Source organism: Asterias amurensis, chromosome 20 (genome assembly GCF_032118995.1).
Source record: "Asterias amurensis chromosome 20, ASM3211899v1".
NCBI classification, from domain to species: Eukaryota; Metazoa; Echinodermata; class Asteroidea; order Forcipulatida; family Asteriidae; genus Asterias; species Asterias amurensis.
Genome location: NC_092667.1, coordinates 4,849,798 through 4,869,745, shown reverse-complemented (window position 1 = coordinate 4,869,745; position 19,948 = coordinate 4,849,798). Strand labels below are relative to the sequence as shown.

At 39.9% G+C, this 19,948-nt stretch overlaps 1 protein-coding gene across 6 annotated transcripts in view; it reads right to left on the bottom strand.

Annotated features, from left to right (window-relative positions):
* Positions 1-19,948, bottom strand: part of LOC139952189 (uncharacterized) — a 59,627-nt gene that overhangs the window by 14,429 nt on the left and 25,250 nt on the right. For 4 of the 6 annotated variants that reach the window (XR_011787874.1, XM_071951226.1, XM_071951228.1 and 1 more), the window contains 11 exons: positions 15,066-15,120; positions 13,672-13,693; positions 12,255-12,317; positions 10,291-11,984; positions 9,600-9,693; positions 9,138-9,178; positions 7,596-7,623; positions 4,818-4,883; positions 2,695-2,847; positions 1,208-2,020; positions 64-135 (listed from right to left, as the gene is read on the bottom strand). Coding sequence is in view for 5 of the 6 variants with exons in the window: in XM_071951226.1 (XP_071807327.1) it covers positions 64-135; positions 1,208-2,020; positions 2,695-2,847; positions 4,818-4,883; positions 7,596-7,623; positions 9,138-9,178; positions 9,600-9,693; positions 10,291-11,984; positions 12,255-12,317; positions 13,672-13,693; positions 15,066-15,120 (3,101 nt within the window). In the remaining variant the exon portion in view is untranslated. The remainder of the gene's footprint in view (positions 1-63; positions 136-1,207; positions 2,021-2,694; positions 2,848-4,817; positions 4,884-7,595; positions 7,624-9,137; positions 9,179-9,599; positions 9,694-10,290; positions 11,985-12,254; positions 12,318-13,671; positions 13,694-15,065; positions 15,121-19,948) is intronic. The other 2 variants (XM_071951229.1, XM_071951230.1) reach the window with 1 other exon arrangement.

Below are 19,948 nucleotides of genomic sequence, written 5' to 3'. Positions count from 1 at the left end.
AGCATGCATTAAATGTGGCCACTTGAGGAGGCCATTCGGTGGCAGCAGTGGGATTGCACCTACCTCAGATGCTCGCGCTTTCCGTCGAGTGTTCCTTTGATTTTGCGGGGCTTATTAAATTGCATGAACGCACCACTGAGGGTGGTTTTTATACAATCCGAGCGAGACGGCGGGGAGGTTGTTGGGAAGGAGGCGGGGTTTGGATAGGAAAGAAGTGAATTGAAAAGATGCAAAATGAAGTAAGGTTAGTAATTTAGATTGGTATCTTAAAAGCTCAGTTAATAACAAGTTAATCTAATTCATTAATAGTGAATTTTTTTTTATAAACTATGGATGAGTTTTGAGAGAAAGTAAAACACTTCTAACAGGTGTTTCAGAAATTTTCTATGCACCTGTGGATGCGTTATTAAAATAGTACAAAAAAGGCAGACTTTTCAGTTTGTCATTTAAGTTCTACCTTCCCATTCAGGAGTATCTACAATCACAGTCAGAATACTAATGTCAGAAAATGAATTTAAAAATTCAAATGTATGTCGTTTCTTTGCATGAAGAAAAGGACGAGGCCACTTATTTTTGCATTTTGGAAAGTTCTTTCTTTTAAGAGGTAGGGTCATACTTCACCAATGACCACGAAAACAAATTGTGCAATCCTTAATTGAATGCTAACTTGCTATAAAGCCAGGGGAATAGTCGAGGTCTTCTAATGATAGTTTTCTGGACTTTGACTGCATTTCAGAAGGAAGTATTTCTCTGGGAAACTTGTTCTGGTATAAACTTTATAATCAGTTTGTTTTCAGATTAAGAGTAACTTGATGATATAGTTGTCTTTGAAGTTGGTGCTATATGAAGTGCAAGTATTCTGACTGTGATCGTAGCCCTGACGATGAACATAATCAATGCTTCATTGGTGATGTTTAGGGTTTACAGTTAAACGTGCAATGGCTGTCTATCTCAATATGACTACATGGAGGAAAGGTGTTAGAAATGTGGACTATTTTCGTTATATCTCATATTCAATGCGTAGTTGGTGAGTTTACAATTAATCTTGCAATGTCGGTCTTGCATCAATTTGAGTAAGACTACATGGAGGAGAGTTGTTAGAAATGTGGGCTACTTTTGTTAAATCTCATTTTCTTAAGATGCATGCAAGAAAAGAATTATGGGGTTAGGGTTTTAATAATGAGAAGAAATGAAGTCATCTGATTACCTTGGATCATCGTAATCTGGATTATTGGTTTTCAACATGGCTGCCACGGTGATCGACGACGTAGTTGTAGGCGTAGGGTTCGTGGGGAAACAGGAGACCACGCTCGTGGGTGCTTTAGTGACTTTGACCTGATGCTGTTTCCCCATGGTTGAGAAGTCCATTGGTTGCTCCCCGTAGTTCCTAGGAATCTGTAAGATCGTCGGTGCTGAGGTGATGAACGACGGGACCGGGTTCTGCACCCCAGGTTGCGGGACGCTTAGCTGTATCAACCCCGACGCTGCTGATTGTACTGAGGAGGGGGAAGGTGTCGAGTGAGACGTCACACTCGCTGTATCACCCCCTTTGTTGGACTTCATGCTGAGGTCCAACGTACCGTTACAGTCCATTTTGACAGTCTCGATGGGTCGCTGTATTTGTGTTGGAGGGGTGGCTACCGGTTGGTGATGGTGATGGGCAGCTAGGTGAGGTTGCATCTGCATTGGGATTGTGAGCTGCGTCGGGGCTAGCTGCGGTGTCTTTATAGAGAGATTGAGGGCAGTGGCAGCCATCCTGGCAGCTGTTGGGTCGATGGTGCAGTCGCCGGTGTCGTAGTCTCCAGGATGCATCTTCTTCCTGAGCGGGGAGCTCAGGTCGCTAGCTGTGATGATCTTGGGGGCAATGCGTTTGTGGCCGGTGGTGAAGGAAGCCTTGGGGTCAAAGGGCAGGAGGGCTTCTGGCTTGCCGAATCTAGGGTCACCTGGTCGGGTTGTAGAGTTGACAAAGGACTGGTACCCACTACTTTGTAGATCCATCTGCTTCACGTAACATACTGGTCTGTAATAAATGGGACCAGGGAAAAAGGAAAACTTTAACTTGGGAAAAAACAAATTCAGTACACTTCCCTAACAATTCTCCAACAAGGAAAAGCAGCCGTTAGAAGTCAACAAACAGCAAAGCTTTATAGTACTAAATTTTCCTGAAATGTACCTAGTGGTAAGGAAACAGAGTAAACAAAAACCACAGAAAAGTCAACAACTACTTAAGTATTTCTTCAAGGTAGGGTCATAGATTGGTTTCTGTCGATGAAATGCTAATTTATAGGCAAATTTATAAAGAAAGATATGTCTAAATTCACATGTGAAAGTCTCAGCTGAATACAGTATCTACTTTTTGAAAAAGCAGAACTAGGTGTTAAAATGTACGTTCACAAGATCCATCCACATTTTAGTGAGGTGGGAGCGGGTATTTAAATAACAAGATCATAACCAGGGGCCAAAATCATAGAGCTGCTTAAGCACAAAAAGACGCTAAGCATAACAAAATTATGCTTACCAGAATAAGGTGACCAGCCAAACTACCATGTCACATGTACCATTTGTGACTGGTATCCTTCTCATTTCTGCCAAGCAGGGAGTTGTTAAGCAATATTTTCTGTTTAAGCAGCTCTATAAAAAAGGGCTCAGGTTTATTATCGGTCCAAAGTTGATTGTGTATTATTCTGCACTCACCTGTTCAGCATATCTGATACCAAGTGTTCTGGTTGACTGGTTGGGGTGTGGCCGCCGGGCATGCCATCGAAGCGGTTGATCATCAGGTCTTTTGCTCCTGCGATTTTGCCGATATTGTGTTTCTCGGCCGCAGCGATCGGACAACCTGACAAGCTGTGGATTATGAAGGAAGAGAATAACCCAAACGAGAGAAGGGAAAGAGAGGAGAGAGAATAAACAAAAGAAAATTGAGGAACATGCAGGAAAATTTTGAAAAGGACTTGTGAAATTGGAAGAGTTTAACAAAAGTGACAATTTATGTAATGAGAAAGAAAAAAACAGACAAGTACGTTGATCTGTTTTTTTTTTAATGAAAACCACAACGCTTTCATGCAAATTAAATATGAGCAATGTTAAGTCTTTTTGACCGATTCCTAGAGAGATATGGACATCAGAACTGAAAACAGTTGTCGCTTTCTGAGGACCTAGCATCATTGATTGTTTCTAACGCATTGGTATTTGATGAACAAAGCATAAAAGCCACTTCAAGTAAAAACAATAATAGAAGGTTCTTATATAGCCCTTTATCACACCCCTAGGGGCATATCAAAGCACTCAGTATTTTTCCTGCAAGATATGTGGAGCTGCGTTTTCAAGTATGAGACCTACATGTATTCCTTGAATGCACATCGTTTAGGATGTCACCCCCCCCCCTCCCCACTAGAAAAGGATTGTTCCAAATTCATCCAGTAATGTAGTCGAATGACAGTTTTTATCAACTGTGGGAGTGGTTTCAACAATGAATTGAACAACAAATAAAATGTGACTACATTAAGCTACTTCCTGGGTGGCAGAAAAACGGCGCAATGAAAGGAGCTGTAAAGTTCCACCGTCTAAACATCACTTGATAAAAACTAGGGTTACAGTTTCAACCAAAGTGTGCACAGCCTTGATCGTGAAGAGGAACATGGCAGTATATCGGGGTAATTGAAAGGAAAATAGATTTTAATGGAGACCGGGGGGAAATGGGGCAAGGCTATCTGGAGTCAATAAGAAGGTCGGGAGATTCGAAGGTTAAAGGAGTGATACAGCTTTGACAAACCCTATCTTTTGTTGTTGTTGAAAAGTCTGGTATTTGAGAGATCGCTTGTTATACAAGAACAAATCCGACTTGAGAAATGCATTCAATTGCAGCGCCCCGTTTCATAAGCGATTGCTGGTACATTGCATGCAAGCTACAAACTTACCCCACCATTCTTAAAGAAAATTGAATTCAAGTTACACTACTGCTATAAGTTTTTTCATATGTGGGCATTCAACATCAGCCCAATGGGTTTGGTAGTATAAAAGCACCATGCCAGTGTGGCGTCTGCAATATGATATCACATCCTCATTAGTTACTTTTGGTGCTTGGCATCTCCAGCCACCCGTACAGATGGCCGACTCTGAATGCACAATTGATTAATTTAGCGACAATGGAGACCTCCAGGAAGTAAAGGCCGTTATATGGTGAGTGAATATTAACCAGACGGGGGTCAGGGAAAAAAACAAAAACGTTTCACGCTCATTGCTCATGTCAGATCAATAACCATACATAAAGACATTGTCTTTTTGTCATTGACCCCCGTTTTTTTTTTTATACTAAGTGGCATGTACATGTACATCATTTGTGGCAGGCACGCCTTCACAGAGTTGGTCCTTACTGAAGTACTACAGTTTGCATTGTTGGTAGTCGAGAGGTGATTTTTCAGTTGTTTCCGTTTTCTATGGAACATTTATGGCAGGCACACCTCAACCGAGTTTGCCTTTCTACAGTGCGCATTGATGGCAGTCAAATCAAAATGGTTTCACCGGTTTTACGTCTCCAATCGATAATTTGCACAGAGACAATTGGATAACAATCTGAATGGATGTGTTACCGAGTTACATTTTTTTTTTTAACAGAAACTGAATACGTTTGAAGGAAAAAAATTAACTAGGTGAAAGCTTAATTTGTAACCAGGTTTGGCTATAGCTTACACAATAATGCTCTCTTCATAATCGAAGGTGTGTTTTTCCATCTTAGTCTGAGTCAGATTTAAAGGGGGGAGGAAGGTAGGTTGGGTGGATCAGAGTCGAGAGGGGAGGGGGGAACTACTGCTTACCTTCTATGTGAGTTCCTGTTGCTATTAACATGCCCGCGTCCTGTGCAGCCCGGTGTGGGGCATCTGCTTGAGGGTGGAAGAGAACAAAGCGGGTACAAACGTTAATTCACTTATCATTGTACCAACAACGAAAAAAACTTTTTTTATGAAGTGTTTGCAATTGTTTTTTTCCCAAAATGGCTCATTTCCTGTTGGAAGTTTATTTTGCTTCGGATACATACTCTCTCCAATGAGCAACCTTGAGTTTAAGACAATATTTATGAATATCAGTTCTTAAGTTCTATAACTTGTACAACTCATTTTCATTTAGTGTGGATTCGTTAGCCTTTTTTTCTCCCACCAAAGGCCATGGTTTGGTGATCTTCGTCACGGTTAAAAAAAATTCACCTGTACCCATCCGACAAATAGTTTTCAAAGGGTTTTTAAACTTGAAAAATTCTCAATTTCATTGCTGAATATTTAAAGAAAAACCTCAGCTACTATAAAGGATTGTAAAACAAATTAAACGTGGTGTCCAATGAAGGGAAATGAGTTTTTATCATCGACCACACAATTGTGATTTGTTCATTTGCCATTAACTGAAGAAGAGAGGCGAAACCAGGTTCGTCTTTTTGTTTGCGACCTGTCATTAAATTAAAGATTCTCTGGCAAGAAGTTTTGCGCCAAGTGACTGGCGAATAATGTAATAAAATAAATGCTTACTCGCGAACTAAATTTGATTGCATTTAATGGTGACCCATTTCCGTTCACCTTGTAACACATTACTGCGTTATATATAAAAAAGGATGAGCAATAAAACAACTTTGACAAGAAAATAAAAACGAGGAATGGTGGAAATGAGAACTTACTCTGTGGGAGCGACATCTTCTGAATGTGTTAGTAGGTTTTGAGTTTTAGTAATTACAAATATTTTTCAAAATTCAGGGTTCGAGAAGAAACGTTCTCTATTATCGTCATAATGATACTATTGTGTGAATTACACACAAACAAATCTGAAAGTTATTAATGTCTGCGAGTTCAAAAAATGCTATTCAGTGAAATGATTTACACTGGTCATTTATTAACTTGCCCTTTGACAAAACAACAACTAAATAACTAAAACAGAAAACAAGTGGAAAATGGTGAAATGATTTACACTGGTCATTTATTAACTTGCCCTTTGACAAAACAACAACTAAATAACTAAAACAGAAAACAAGTGGAAAATGCAACAAATCCAAAATGAAGAGAACAAGAACAAAGGCAAACTATTTGTTAAACCTCTAATGTATATACATGTATTCAAAAAATAATACAGCAAAAAAATGAAAACAAATGAACCTCTTTTGCACCAAAGCTGTTATGAAATCCTTATGCCACAAATTGGCTAATAACAACTTTTTTAAATACAGTTGTATGTTGTTATTGGCAAAGGCACCTGGTTGTAGAGCATGTAAAAACCCTGCAAAACTATTGACAAATCCTGAGAAATTATTCACGGTAACAACTTTCTAAAATAGTTCAACCTAACATGTGCCCTGATTGTGAGACTTCTACATTGAGTTCAAATTTATGAGGTAACTCAAATTGTTGCACACAGATTATAGCAAATTGCCGGAATATATGTGCCTGGAACATAATCAAACTAAACCATGTTGAACAAATAAACACCTAAATTCTGACCGGGTAGCGTTAGTGAAAGCGTTTTCCCTGTAGTGACTAAGCATAAACATGCTAAAATTATTCTAACAAATGCAGTGAACTGCAAACGATAACTTCGAACTGGAACAAACAAGAACTCAAGCAAACTCTGGAACAACTGCTGAGAATCCCACTGATGGGTGGGCATGAAATCCTACAGTACCTTCTGCCTATAAAATATTCAACGGTCCAAGGTTCGAATCCAAGCGCTAACAACAGTGCCTTAATGACAGCTAACCTCAACTTCACTAGGTACCTCGCTGTATACACTCTATCAACTCTAAAGACAGGAAAAGCAACTTTCAAAATGAGTATCTAAATGTGAAGACTGCAGCGAAAACCTACACAACTGGTCAAAACAAATAATAGCTAATAACGATCCTATAAACTAAAGTAGTAGTCCCAGCCCTGGTAAAAAGCATGACAGTTCTTTTCAGAATCCAAAAAATCTTCTCCGAGGTAGTAGAACATAACGCCAGACAGTTCTCTAAAGAACTCTAACTGGCAAGTAGACACACATGGTGTTACCGCAAACCAAATTTATATTGATCAAGACACATCACCAAGAAAAGAACTAATGGAAAGGTAGGGTCATCGTTTAGTTTTTATCAACATAATGCCAATTTGTAGGCCAAATCATTAAGAAATGTACAATAAAAGCCACCTGTGAAAGTTTAAGTTGAATACAGTGCCTAACTGTCGAGAAAACCTGTCAAGATATTTTTGTAAAAAACGTCAAAACCATCCCTGTTTAGCAAGGTGCCAGGTGGCCTTATTGGGGAAAGCCTTATAATGAACACCACAGAAATGTCCAAAAGTCGCCTGCATGCAATCTTTGGTGATTCAAACAGTTTTGACAACTGTTGTTGGTTGCAAATCAAAGGCAGGCACTTTATATTCACACCAGATTACTGAAATCATCACTTTTCACAAAATATTCATGCAAAAAGATTTGCTTAAAACATCAAAAGATGAGCACAGAAACGGAGAGAGAGTGGGGAAAGGAGAAGTGTGTGTGTGGGGGGGGGGGGAGTCTACATCTACTGGGGGAGTGAAGGATCTACATCTACTGTGAAATATGTATTGCAAATAGCTTACTTCAAGACGTGTTCGTGCATCTGTAAGACTGCGGTAGAAAAAGACAAAAATGTTAGAAACATCTAACAATGAGTCAAATTCGAACGCTGGTTAGAAATGGTCTTTGGATATTTAAAGTTCAGTTCACAGACTTTTCACAAAAATAAACAGTCAAATTATTCTCAAACTGCTAAAAAATCCACACAGATATATTGAGGAAACCACAAAGTGCATCTGTTTATAAAACAATGCCAAACTAAAAAAAAAAACAGTCAAGTTCACAATGTCGCGACTTGTTGATCCGGACAAAAAATGTAAAGCCAATAGATTTCCCATAGCACCTAGCACACAACAAGTGCCTGACGAACTCCCCAGCTAGTAAAAAACCTCTTAGCTCATGACTTATCAACGCGTCCGATTAACGCACTTTTTCGGTAAACCCGTATGCGCTACATAAAGAGTACAGAAGCGTTCGCAACTCGGCCCTTCGCAACTTCACTCCCTCTCACAAAACACCAGTGTTTATAGCCCTCTCGTGTGTAGTGCAAGAGCTGATAACAGAATGCAATGTTGATCACCTCACCGCTTGGAATACAGTCTCCGTGTTTGCCCGTTCACACGTTTATATTCCCCCCTCTCTCTCTCAATGTAGGAGAGTGACAGTACCACACTAAAGCAGCTTCAACCTCTCAAATCGTACAGTGTATTTAACTCCCCCTGCACTTACATCCCCCGCGGCACATACATACAGTCCAATCCCTAGCTTCAATCCCCCATAGTCGAGTGCTGAAGAAACGCTAAGACAGCCGAGTTGTGGTAACGCGGTATCTCGTGAGAGTTCGTCAAGACCTTTTTGCGAGTTCGATGCAACATTCTGACCCGGGTGTTCTGGTTCAATTTCAGGATGCCCTCGGGCTGTCTTCGAGTCCCTTAGAAAACGGATCGAAAACATTCTGTTTCCCCGTTCTGCAACATTCATGACTCAATCAATCCTGACACTATGAAAACAGGTCATTGAAAAGATGTACAAAAACTCTTCATCATCTTTATCTCTTAAATAAAGCAACCTTGGGGCCAGTATCGAGTGCCTCTGTTTAAAAACACGCAGTTGTGGAAATTAGAAAAGTCGTTCGTGCTTCTGATAGGAATGCATTTTTCCCGATCAATAAATCCACCATACATTGTGCTGAAACGATAAGTTTCTTTCCGGACACATCTTGTTTTTGTTTCATGGTCTAGCCAACATGGTCTAGTCATGGTCTTGGCCGATACGTTACACAACTAGTTATTCAATTGCTTTGTAGAGGATTCAGAGCAATTAAAGCATCCGTAAAAAGTTGCGGTTACCCTGTTTCGGCCACTGGCAATGTGCCCCTAGTGGCAGTTGATTTGGATTGATAGCCCAAATTGGTTAAGTGTTGCCCTCAGCTTCAAGTGGCCGTCCGAATTTTGTTTTATTTGCTGCACACATTCCGCCATTACTTTACGCAACTTTTTACTTAATTTCTTTGGGAAGCATCCAAAATTTCTACAAAAACAATGAATAATCATTTTAACACTCACGCTGCTGTGGAATCTTGTCTCTGTGTGGACATCCAGACAAACTGTGGAAAACAGAAAGGCATCTCATAAACACTCTGAGATTTTCTGAGACAGAATCTCTTAAAAAAAATTGGCAGTCTCTTTGTGAATTAAAGACTTCTTACATGTGAGTTTAAAAAAGATAAAAATTCAAATTTTGACAAATCAATTTAACACTTTTATCTTCGAATGAATGTTATGAATTTAATTTTACCTGTTGTTTGTCTATACCTATCTTTGTTAACAAACGTCATATTTTCTACACAAACTACCCAATTCCAATTAAAAATGACACGACAGTTGATACCAAATTTTTAACCAAATCACTACAATTTGGGAACATGCAATAATCTCACTCACTTTCCATTTCAAGAAAAGGTGATTACTTTTTTAAAATTACCCTACAAGTACACTAACTGAGGCTATTCAATCCATTATTCTCACCTGCGATGGTGATGGTAGAGTCCAGTCACATGCCCCGACCCATCACAGCCAGGGGTTGGACACTTGCACCCTTCAAGAAAGTCCTTTGTCAACACTATTTGAGGGAGGGGGGAAATAAAACAAGTATTAGTGTATAAATCATAACGTGCAAAAACCCTGAACACAGAACAGAAACCCAAGACATTTACAGAAGATTTCTCATCTTGGCATTTTGTTTTTGAAGAGTTCACCGCCAAAGTGTGGCGGGTCAGTTAAGAAAGCATTGGGGGGGGGGGTGTTATACTAATAACATGTCACCTTGGTTCGTTGACATTTACCGAAGGCAGGAAGGCTGCAGCTGTACCAGCTAATCTGAATAATTTTGCTTCAAAAACAACTCAATTTCTTGACAGGACCCCAAACTCTGGAGCAAATGCAGACTTTTTTTGTGTAAACCATATTTGCTCAGCACCTTCAACCCAAAAGGGCCCAATTTCATAAAGGCTCTAAGCAAAAAAAAATTGCTTATCAGAGGAATATATCCCTTAGCTGAAACAGCTTACCAACCAAACATGCATATAATTTACATTGATGCAACTGATGTCTTGCTATTATTTTTGCTTAGCATATAGTATTTTCTGCTTAGCAGCTTTATGAAAGTAGGCCCATGTACCTTGTAAGTGTTTAACCCCCGAAGAAAGTGATTACTTACTTGTAGAACTTGTAATGATCGTGCCTGGATTGCTGCTTGTTAGCTCGTTAAGCAGCACCGACGTCATCGGCATGCCCCCCGATGCATTCCTGACTGCCTCCCTCATCTGTGTCATGGCTGAAGAGGTCCCTAGCGTTGCCATAATGTCCATTGGTTCTGTCTTCACGATGGGTATCATTAGAGGTGTGGCCTTTGACACAGACGGTAACGTGACTCTAGGCTCTGCGGCGAGAAGAGCACCGATGGTCGGAGGAATGTCCGGTTTGACGGGTGGGGCAGTGAAGGTGTTCTCTTTGTCTTCGCCCTGGTCAAGAACTTTGTCGTCAATCACAAGAGGTTCGTCGGGGACTGCCATGGACTGGCTCAGGACGTCATTGTCTTCCATGGGGACCTCTTCTGTTGTTGGAGGCAACAGATTAACAACAGCCTTGTTGCTGGGAGTGGGAGCCTCCTCAGTGTTCTCCGAAAGCAAGACCGGCGTCTCTTCCTCCACCGCGGGAGAATCGTCCATTTTCTCCTCGATGACCAGAGAGTCATCGACTTCATTAATGACTTCCATTTGTTCTTCACTCTCTGTGCTGGCTGTGTCTGGAGCTTCTGCGATGGTCCTGATAGCAGGTTCTTTCGGGGCGTCCTGCTCTGGTGTGCTCTCCTGCGCGACGTCATCCGACTGATGCTTTTTGGTCTCTTCTTCGAGCTCCTGCGACAGTTGCTCGCTCATGAGACGGAGGTGCTTCGGCAGCTGTGGCATGGCGATGCTGTACTCGTCCTCATCCTCAGCTCCTTTGGAGTTCTCAGGGATTAAAGAGAAAGCGTCGTCATCCCCCGAATCATCACCGATCAGTTCTAAGATGACATCATCGTCATCTTCCGCCTCCTCCTCACTGTTCTCAAAATGCAGCTCTTCGCTATCACCAGCATCCTCCGCATCCTTGTCCTTGATATCAGTGTAAGTGTCCTTCAGCGGAAGAGGCTCCGGCGACGAAAGTCCCTTCGACAACTCCGGAGTACCCCCAAGAATAGAAACCTCCTGGTTGAGGAAAGCCAGCTCCTTGTGAAGCTTAGGAGGTGTGCAGACCTCTTCGTCGTCTTGATCTTCCGCTTCGACAGTGGTAATGTTCTTGAAGTCATATCTTGGTAGTTGGACTTTGCTGTCTTCCTCGACTGATTCCTCCTCCTCCTCCTCTTCTTCTTCTTCTTCTTCTTCCTCCTCTATCTCGCCGTCTTCCTCGACTTCATCTTTCTCCTCAACATCAGCCTCTTCTTCCTTGTCCATCTCAGGCTCTTGCTCCTTGACATCCATCGCTTCCTTCTGCACCTCATCCGGGACCTCTTCTTCCCCTTCTTCCTCCTCCTGGGACATCTTCGTCGGTAGCTTCACACCCTTCTCCACGTTCTTCTCCTGGTCGATCTCAGCCGTCACATTATCCAGGAGTTTCTGCAGATTCTTGATGGCTCGTCGGCTGCACTTGGACTGCGGGTCGTCATCAAGGGACGACACCGAGTTCTCGTCCTCTTGATCGGGAGCTACCCCGCTTTTTGTTGCCGGCTTGTTGATGATGACTTCATCATCTGCGTCTTGATTGCTGGCAGCATTGTTGGCTCCTCGACGCCGTGTTCTCTTCATCTTGCGCTGAGGCTCAGGTGACGTTGGTTTGGAATCAAGCTTGCGCTTAACTGGACAGCTGTATATACTGTTGGATTAAATCGGTACAAAATGGTATTGATTGTCTTCACTACTCAAACAACTTTATTTTTAAACTCCACTTCATATGAAACTGTTATAAGACTTGGTATAAAACAAAAAAATCACCAAGTTGGGCTTGAACAAATAAATATTTAAAAAAGCAGGACTTGAACCTAAAACTCCGGGCCCGTATAACATCTCTTCAAAAGTTTTATGTTATAAGGGATTCATTATTCATTGAGTCTGTATACCATTTCTTACACCATTAACAACATACCTTCTGTGTTTGGAGAATTTCCCATTTGTGTGTCCTGACCCATCGCATCCTGGAGTTGGGCACCTGGAAGAACAAAATCACTTTATATAAATCTAACAATCAGAGGGAATCAGGGTGTTTAAGTACAAAACTGTCACCAAGTTTATTCAGACATGGCACTAAAAGATTAGGGTTTAACCCTGGTGTTTCTGGTTCAAATAACCTTTGCTAACAGGTTTCTTAATTTTTGTTATAGTTATTTTTTTACATACAACATAGACAAATTAACAGAAAACGACAAGAAAGCAATGTGTTTTGCGAGTATGATAACAAAAAAGTCAAAGACTTTTGGCCAGATCTGAGTGGGAAAAAAAAAATGGAATACAGTCAATATGATAGACGACACAGTAAACTTGAAGTCCAACAACAAAATACAACCAAATACAGGACTGGCCTGGGCTATAAAAGCAATCTATAAAAGCACAAGAAGTAAGCCAAGATTAAAGATATAGAATTTAAGGACATTATTAAAAAAAAAAAAAAAAAAAGCTTGTGAAGAAATGCACCTGTGGAATCTAGGTGTGTATTAGTCAACAGTTCAATTCTTTAGTAGAAAGTTTACTGGTGCAATGTAAGACTTGATGAACTGTGTACTATCGCATTGTTTGCTTTCATGATAAGTACAAACTAATTAAGAACAGCCCCCATTTGTTCATGTAGTTCATTCAGCATGCTCGGTTAAATAACACCTTTTGTATCTCGTCTAATTGAAATGATCAGAAAGTGCGTTTTGTTTTCTTCTGCTTTAGTTTTAGCTTTAGCTTATCTTCTACTTTTGTTATTAATATTTGTGTTGGTGTTGGAATCAAAATGCTTCCATTATTGCTTCATCCTTGTAAACCAAGAACTACACACATGTGTCCATGATGTGAACTTTTTGGCCTCGTTTAAGACTTTCTAGCCTTACAACATTATGCATTATATTCCCTAACCTGATCCTTCCACATACACATTGGAAATGTACTTTTTCCCCTCACTAAGCATTCCACCAACAGTAACCACAAGAGAACAGGTGTTTGGTGCCCATATGGCCTCAACAAAGTTTGCAAAGGGTGCAAAGTCCACCCAAATCTTGACATGATAATGATGTGAAGTTTGTAATCACCAACTGACAGAGAGTGATTACAGGGTTAGAATAAGTTTGATAAGAAGGGCACCCAAATCTAGTTGAGCAACCTTTTCCCCCCTCCAATCCAACCCCCATGATTATTAAACAGATTGAAGTCATTCTGAACCATGACAAGCATCGAGACCTACATCACCTCTGGGTTCTCCTCCCCACCCCCCCCCCCCCCCCAATAAGAGGAGACTTAGCATTCATTCTGGGAAAAACTTTCAGCCTCACTTCACAGAAAAGGGATTTTAAATGTCAACTTACCCAGAATGTTCCTGGATTGGATCTGTGTAGGAAAAATAAGAACAAACAATTGTGTAATATTACAGAAGATAAGTCAGTGTATGTAAGTTCTTAGATGTAAATCTACGTGCCAAGAAATATGAAGAAATCTCATTTCACTCCCTTTGTCCTCACCCCAATCCACTCACCCGAAGGCATCCCACATCTTGCACATTATGCACATAATTAACATTCACATTCACATATGTTTCAGACTTAAATTAACCAACTTTGATCAATCGCTTTATGATGTCATCAGTTCAGAGAAAACCAAAGTCAGTTCATCATAAATGCATACAGGTGCTGTTATAAAACAAAAAAATTATATCACAGTCAAAAGACATATTGAAAAAGAGTTCTTTTTTAAATACCTTTTAAACATTTCAATGCCATTTTTTAGTTTAAGTTGTTACATATTTTGTATTTGCAAAATTGACAATGTTCGCCTCGTGGCTGCGATGACCTTTTAAAGTTTGACTAATAAACCTTTATAATTAAATTCAATTAAATTATAGTTGCGGTTCAACGATTTTAAAGAGGGGTTCAAAGGTCAAATTCATGAATAGTAATAATAATAAATCTTATAAAGCGCTGGTATCTAGAAAACTATTCACTGCGCTAAAATATGACCAAGGGAAAAATAATGGTAGGCTTGACTGAAGAGGTAAGTTTTGAGATTGGATTTGAATGAAGAAAAGTCAGGTTGTGATCAATATACATTGCTTGTATAGTGCTAATACAAAGAGCATGGTTGTAGCACTTTACAATGAAATAATACAAAAACATAATATATACACAAAAGTTATGAAAAATAGAAAAAGCAAAACAATAATAAATTTATATTTTAGTGTATGTACTCATTTCCCAATAGATAGAGTCCTCGTATGAGTGGGGAAAAATAACAAGTCTCTAACCTCGCATTCAAATATCACATTGAAGGGTATCAACTAAGCGTTTTATTTTGATACCCTTCATTATGAGATTTGCCAACCCTCAAAAACAGTACAGTCAGTACGTTTTTGTACAGGGGATTTAGGGTTAATTCCTGACTATTTCAGAGCAAAATATGAAACATGGCGTCATTGAATTGAAACAACTGTTTCAGTTCGATTCATGCCGTGGGCACAACGTGGACTGGGTTTTCAGCTGACTGCTTGGGTTTCCTTGAATAATTCTCTAGGATTTTTCTCCCAAAACTAAAACTGAAACTTCCTTCATGTCCTTCTGTGTTTTCTATCCATACATTCCATTGGATTCTTGGCTATTTCAGTGATTGTGTTTGCTTTTCTGAGACTCTTTAGCTTCACAAGCCGAATAAATGAAATGAAATGAAAATAAAATAGACCAAGATTTATGAATTGCAAAATTAATCTCACCTGCTGGACCTGTCGCCCTCGTTCTCCTTGGTCGGTCTTCACTGTCTGCCACATCCTGTAACACATACAACATGAAGAGTACCAGTTAATATAAATTCCCAAATTAAACCATGGCCCCAGCTAGGCCCAAGAAGCCTTTTTGAGATATGGCAGACACAATGCTACAAAACTTTTAGGTTTGGGTATTATTTTCCAGGTGTACACCCCGACCAAACAATGTATTCCAACAGTGTCTGCCATACCTCAAAAAACCTCATTTCATACAGCCTGTAAGCACCAAAAAAAACTTGATTAGCACAGATAATTACTGCTTAGCAGAAAAAGGTTACCAGCCAAAATAGTCGATACTGCGACTGGTATCTCACTCATTTCTTAACAAAACAATTTTCTGAGCAACCTGTTCTGCTTAACAGTTTTTATGGAATTGGGCCCTGGGCTTCTCAACTCTGTGTATGACCTATTGGAGGGCGCTCTTAACACGAATTTAAATCAGGGATCAGATTTCATGGAGATGCAAAAAATATAACTCAACAGTTTTCTGTTAAAAATCGTAATGAGTAACTTCAATAGAAGACTTTGGAACGCTAGGTGGAAGAAGACTTACCAGGTAAATTTCCATTGTTAACGTAGATCTGAGCATGCGCACATAACCAAGATCAATGGATTTACCTGGTAAGTCTGCTGCCACCTCACAAAATACCCCAAAACTCTCCAAGTCGCACTGATTATGAGACGAAAATGACATGTAAAATTCACAACTTATTTTTCTGTTGATGAGAGTTCATCACACAAAGAATATGGCTGATGAGCGTGTACCAAACACCAGAGACCTCATTAATCGTTAACAAACTGTCGTCAAGTGAAATTAATTCATTGAAAGCCAGTAACAAGGCTATTGTTTGATTGTCTGAGACTAATGAGAACTATAGGAGTGCAGGTGTCAACCGGTGGCCATGATAAAGTGCTATACACACAAATGCCCAGAACAGGAAAGAATTGAAAGAATACATCATCAATCCATCTTATCCATAGGGGATTACAGGTGGAATTGACTTGCTACCCCCCCCCCCCAACCCATTATTTAATTATGAAATATAATGTACAGCTACAAGGATGCACTATGTTTGTTACTGTTCATGAAAAGTCCATTTGTATTTTTGTTTGTCTGAGTATAACATGCCTACCATAAGCTTGAAAGGTCCCTTAGCCTGCTTGTCGAGTCACATGCTGGAACTGTTTTGGGTGGTTTCAGGTACTTAATTTTATTTTACAGAACCATCGGAAAAACTGTTGGCATGACAGATGCAAAGTGGCTCCTTTTATTGTGATTTCCTTTTAAATGTAGTTACATCACAAATAATAAAATAATAAGAGGCCCCATGAAAATTAACATATTGATTTGTCCCAATGTTTTCACAATTTGTTTAACTACAATGGCACAAAATAAATATCCTCCTACCCTTGACATTTAAACAAGAAAAATCGTTTACTTCTCAAAAACCCATCATCTAAAGTGAAAACTACTAAAAGTCGCAAATGGGGAAGATTTAATCTTAAAAATAGCGACAATTGTCGTTTTGATCTGCTCACATTGTGACTTGATAACATTCCCTTTGTGTGTAGGCACACATGATATACGGTCCCAGTGCGTTCTTAAAAGCTTTGTCAATTACGGGAGAAAAGTCGCTTGATTAAACGTCCTTGACGGTTCTGTTTACCGAGAGTTGACTGGAAACTGACTATCCGTGCATCAACGAAGGCTTAAAGGGAAGGTGTGTATCACCGGGAGAGTAAAATAATTCTCATCCTTAAAAGCACTGGAAACTATTGGTAACTGCTCAAGACGGCTCCCTCTGAAGTCAAATGTAGTTTTTTAGAAAGAGGTAATTTCTCACTCAAATATTTTGATGACCAATTGAGTCAAAATTTTCACAGATTTGTTAATTTATGCATATAAATATGTTGGGATACTGGTTTTTGACAATTACCAAAGGTGTCCTGTGCCTTTAAAGAGAACGTATAACTTTGGTTTTTGTAACTGTTTGATAAATTTCTTAGTATATATAAATACAAGAAAACTAAGCTGTAAAAATTTTAGTTCAAAATGTGGTAGCGATGGTTTCAAAAAAGGCAAATCCTTGCAGTTATTTTTCCAATCAACTCCAAAATATACAATAATTGCCATGGTCATGGTTAGTCTGTTAGTCTTAATTAAGATAAATTTATAAAGTTTGACTCTGCGATAAAATCATTGTTTGACATGCTTAAGGGTCCTTCATAGAGTGATGAGTTTTCTCTTGGCTCTCCGAAGGTCAATTTACACGTTATTTCCGCCAATTATTATAAGTAGTAGTTTGTTATTTCTCTCCACAAAATTCAATAAATTACACTCAAAAGAGAAACCCTCTAACGTAAAATATTTATAGGGAAGGCAAGGAGGAGGAAAATGCAATATTTTCCTATGAACAAAAGGTTCAGCTGCCATTAAAATTCTTTCTAATGAGGTCAGACGGACGAGAAAATTTCAGAATTTAATCAAACCATACAAACCTTCAATGAATTTGCTGATTACCTTTTACACAATTGGTGATCATCTTCCACAAAACAAGAAACTAACACTGCAGCATTATGCTTTAATATATGTAAGAATTGGCCGAGTACATTTCAACCACTTTTAAACTAGCTTCGGTAGCAGTGACTTAAGTGGTGAATTTTAAAAAAGAAAAATTGAGGTCTAAAACATGTAGGTATAATGTTCACACCAGGCCCAATTTAATGGCTTTGCTTAATGCCAAATTCTACGCTTGCAATCACCATTCTCTGCTTACAGTGCAAGCGCCAAACTTGTGCTGTGTAGACGAAGAATACCTAGTCACGTGGAGTACGCATGCGCATAACCAGAAATTACATGCTAAGCTGTGAAAAACGCTTGATGTAAGCGAGGAATTCCCTGCTTAAAAACGAGGCATACAATTTGGACTCCATGTAATATTGTTAAAAGCTTTTCACGGTCTCAGGGTGTTAGATTGAATTACACAAACACTCAAATGTCACGACCAACTCTCACAACATCAGACAGAAGAAAGATTTATTGTTATAAAACGGCTGTATTTATGTTCCTAAATTGGGTTTTCTAACATATCAGGATAGACAAAAATAAACGACAGTACTTATTTCTTCAATTGGGTTTTCAAAGACTTCAAGATAAAAATAACAGTAAAATATAAAGTTTGCCAACTTCAGAAAGTCAAACCTTTGATTAAAATTTCCCGACAACAGTTTTTGGACTTTTCCTTCCCTTTTGTGGCAGCGGGTATCAAAACGGCATTAAAATTACATTCAGTTTCAGTGGGCGACAAGAAAACATTGCTTTTTGCCCAACCATATTTCCTGTAAGTGTAGCGAGGTCAGATCCAAGACACACAAGTAACCACCTGCCATGTATTTATAGTAGACACTGTTTTTCTTTTTACGTTTGGATGAAGGCAGGGCATCTGTTTTTCCATTGATCTAATACTCAAATGCCAACATGATATCGAGGCAACGTTCACCATCGCGTTTTTGTTATTCACTGTTTCTAGTTTGTGTCGCAGCAGATCTGCCCCCAAACCCATGAGGACCATGCTCCAACAACAATCTCGCCACACACAATGCACACTAATAACACAAAAAAAAAAAAAATCCACATACACACAAACACAAATCATCTTCCACTCGATCCATCACCAACTCCACCCCCGCCGCCGATAATGGACTCTCCTCATTACTCATCGCATCTTGCTCTCCGCTCAGCTTCCCGCATCCTTCTCATTGATCCGCCGGTTGCCACGGCAATATTCAATCTCCTCTCTGGGGGACACTTGTTAATGGCTGCATGACAGAGCGCATACGTAGTTCCTTTGGGTTCTGCACCGGTGTGCAAGGGGGTAAGGCCCCGTGGTCATATGAAAGCCGTACACATGGGAGAGACAAATACGTACAAACTTTAGTGGCCACACGGGGGAAACAAGCATTTTAAGGGACACCATGCAATTGCGTCCGTTTTCCGACGCATTGAATCAGGTCATTAAAACAAATGTGGCAGTTAACTGTAATAAGGTTGACTCCACGGGTTGCTCGTTCAGGATGGGTAGTCAAGTCGTTAACAACCAACGAGGTCCATGTACTGTTTCGCTGTCAGCATATTCAGGGTGATACAACACTGTTGTGGATTCTAGGGTAACTGATGTGGGACTTTCTGTATGACGTTAAAACTCTCTTAACCTCATATTTGTCTTGCATCACTGTTTGCCAGTCATCCGGACTCGAGGAAGTTTGACGGGACAACAGAGCTAATACCTGTCCACTACAATACACACACACATGACGTAGATGTAGTGAGAACTCTCCTCCCATCTAATGCATGTAGACACAATTAACATGATGGTGTATACCTCCCACACTCTCTCAAGCAACTTATCAGCACTGTCACCCATACAGCTTCCAATAATAGATCTTTTTATCTTCAATTCCATGGACGTTTCCCTTTTTCTTGATCCCCTGAAAGTGATCCCCTTTCCTCCGTAGCTTTTCCATTGAGTTAGAATGAGGTTGAAGTGGTATCAGTTTCTCTCTTCAATTTATTTGCTTTGTAAAGCATTTTAGGTGAAAATGAGAGAGTTGGTAACGAGGTACGACACCCATACTATGAGAGAGCAGGGGGAGATATATCCCGATGTAATACGATTTGACGCAAGGCTCCTCTGTAGTCCTCTGGCCATAGGGGAGGGCCTACATCAGGAATTACAGAGAGGCCATGGTCTCTGTTGCCCCTGGTCTAGGCCTTTGTGCCCCTTTCAATTGTTTCCCATAGACTTGAAGATTTTCAAATAAAAGTGCCCTTT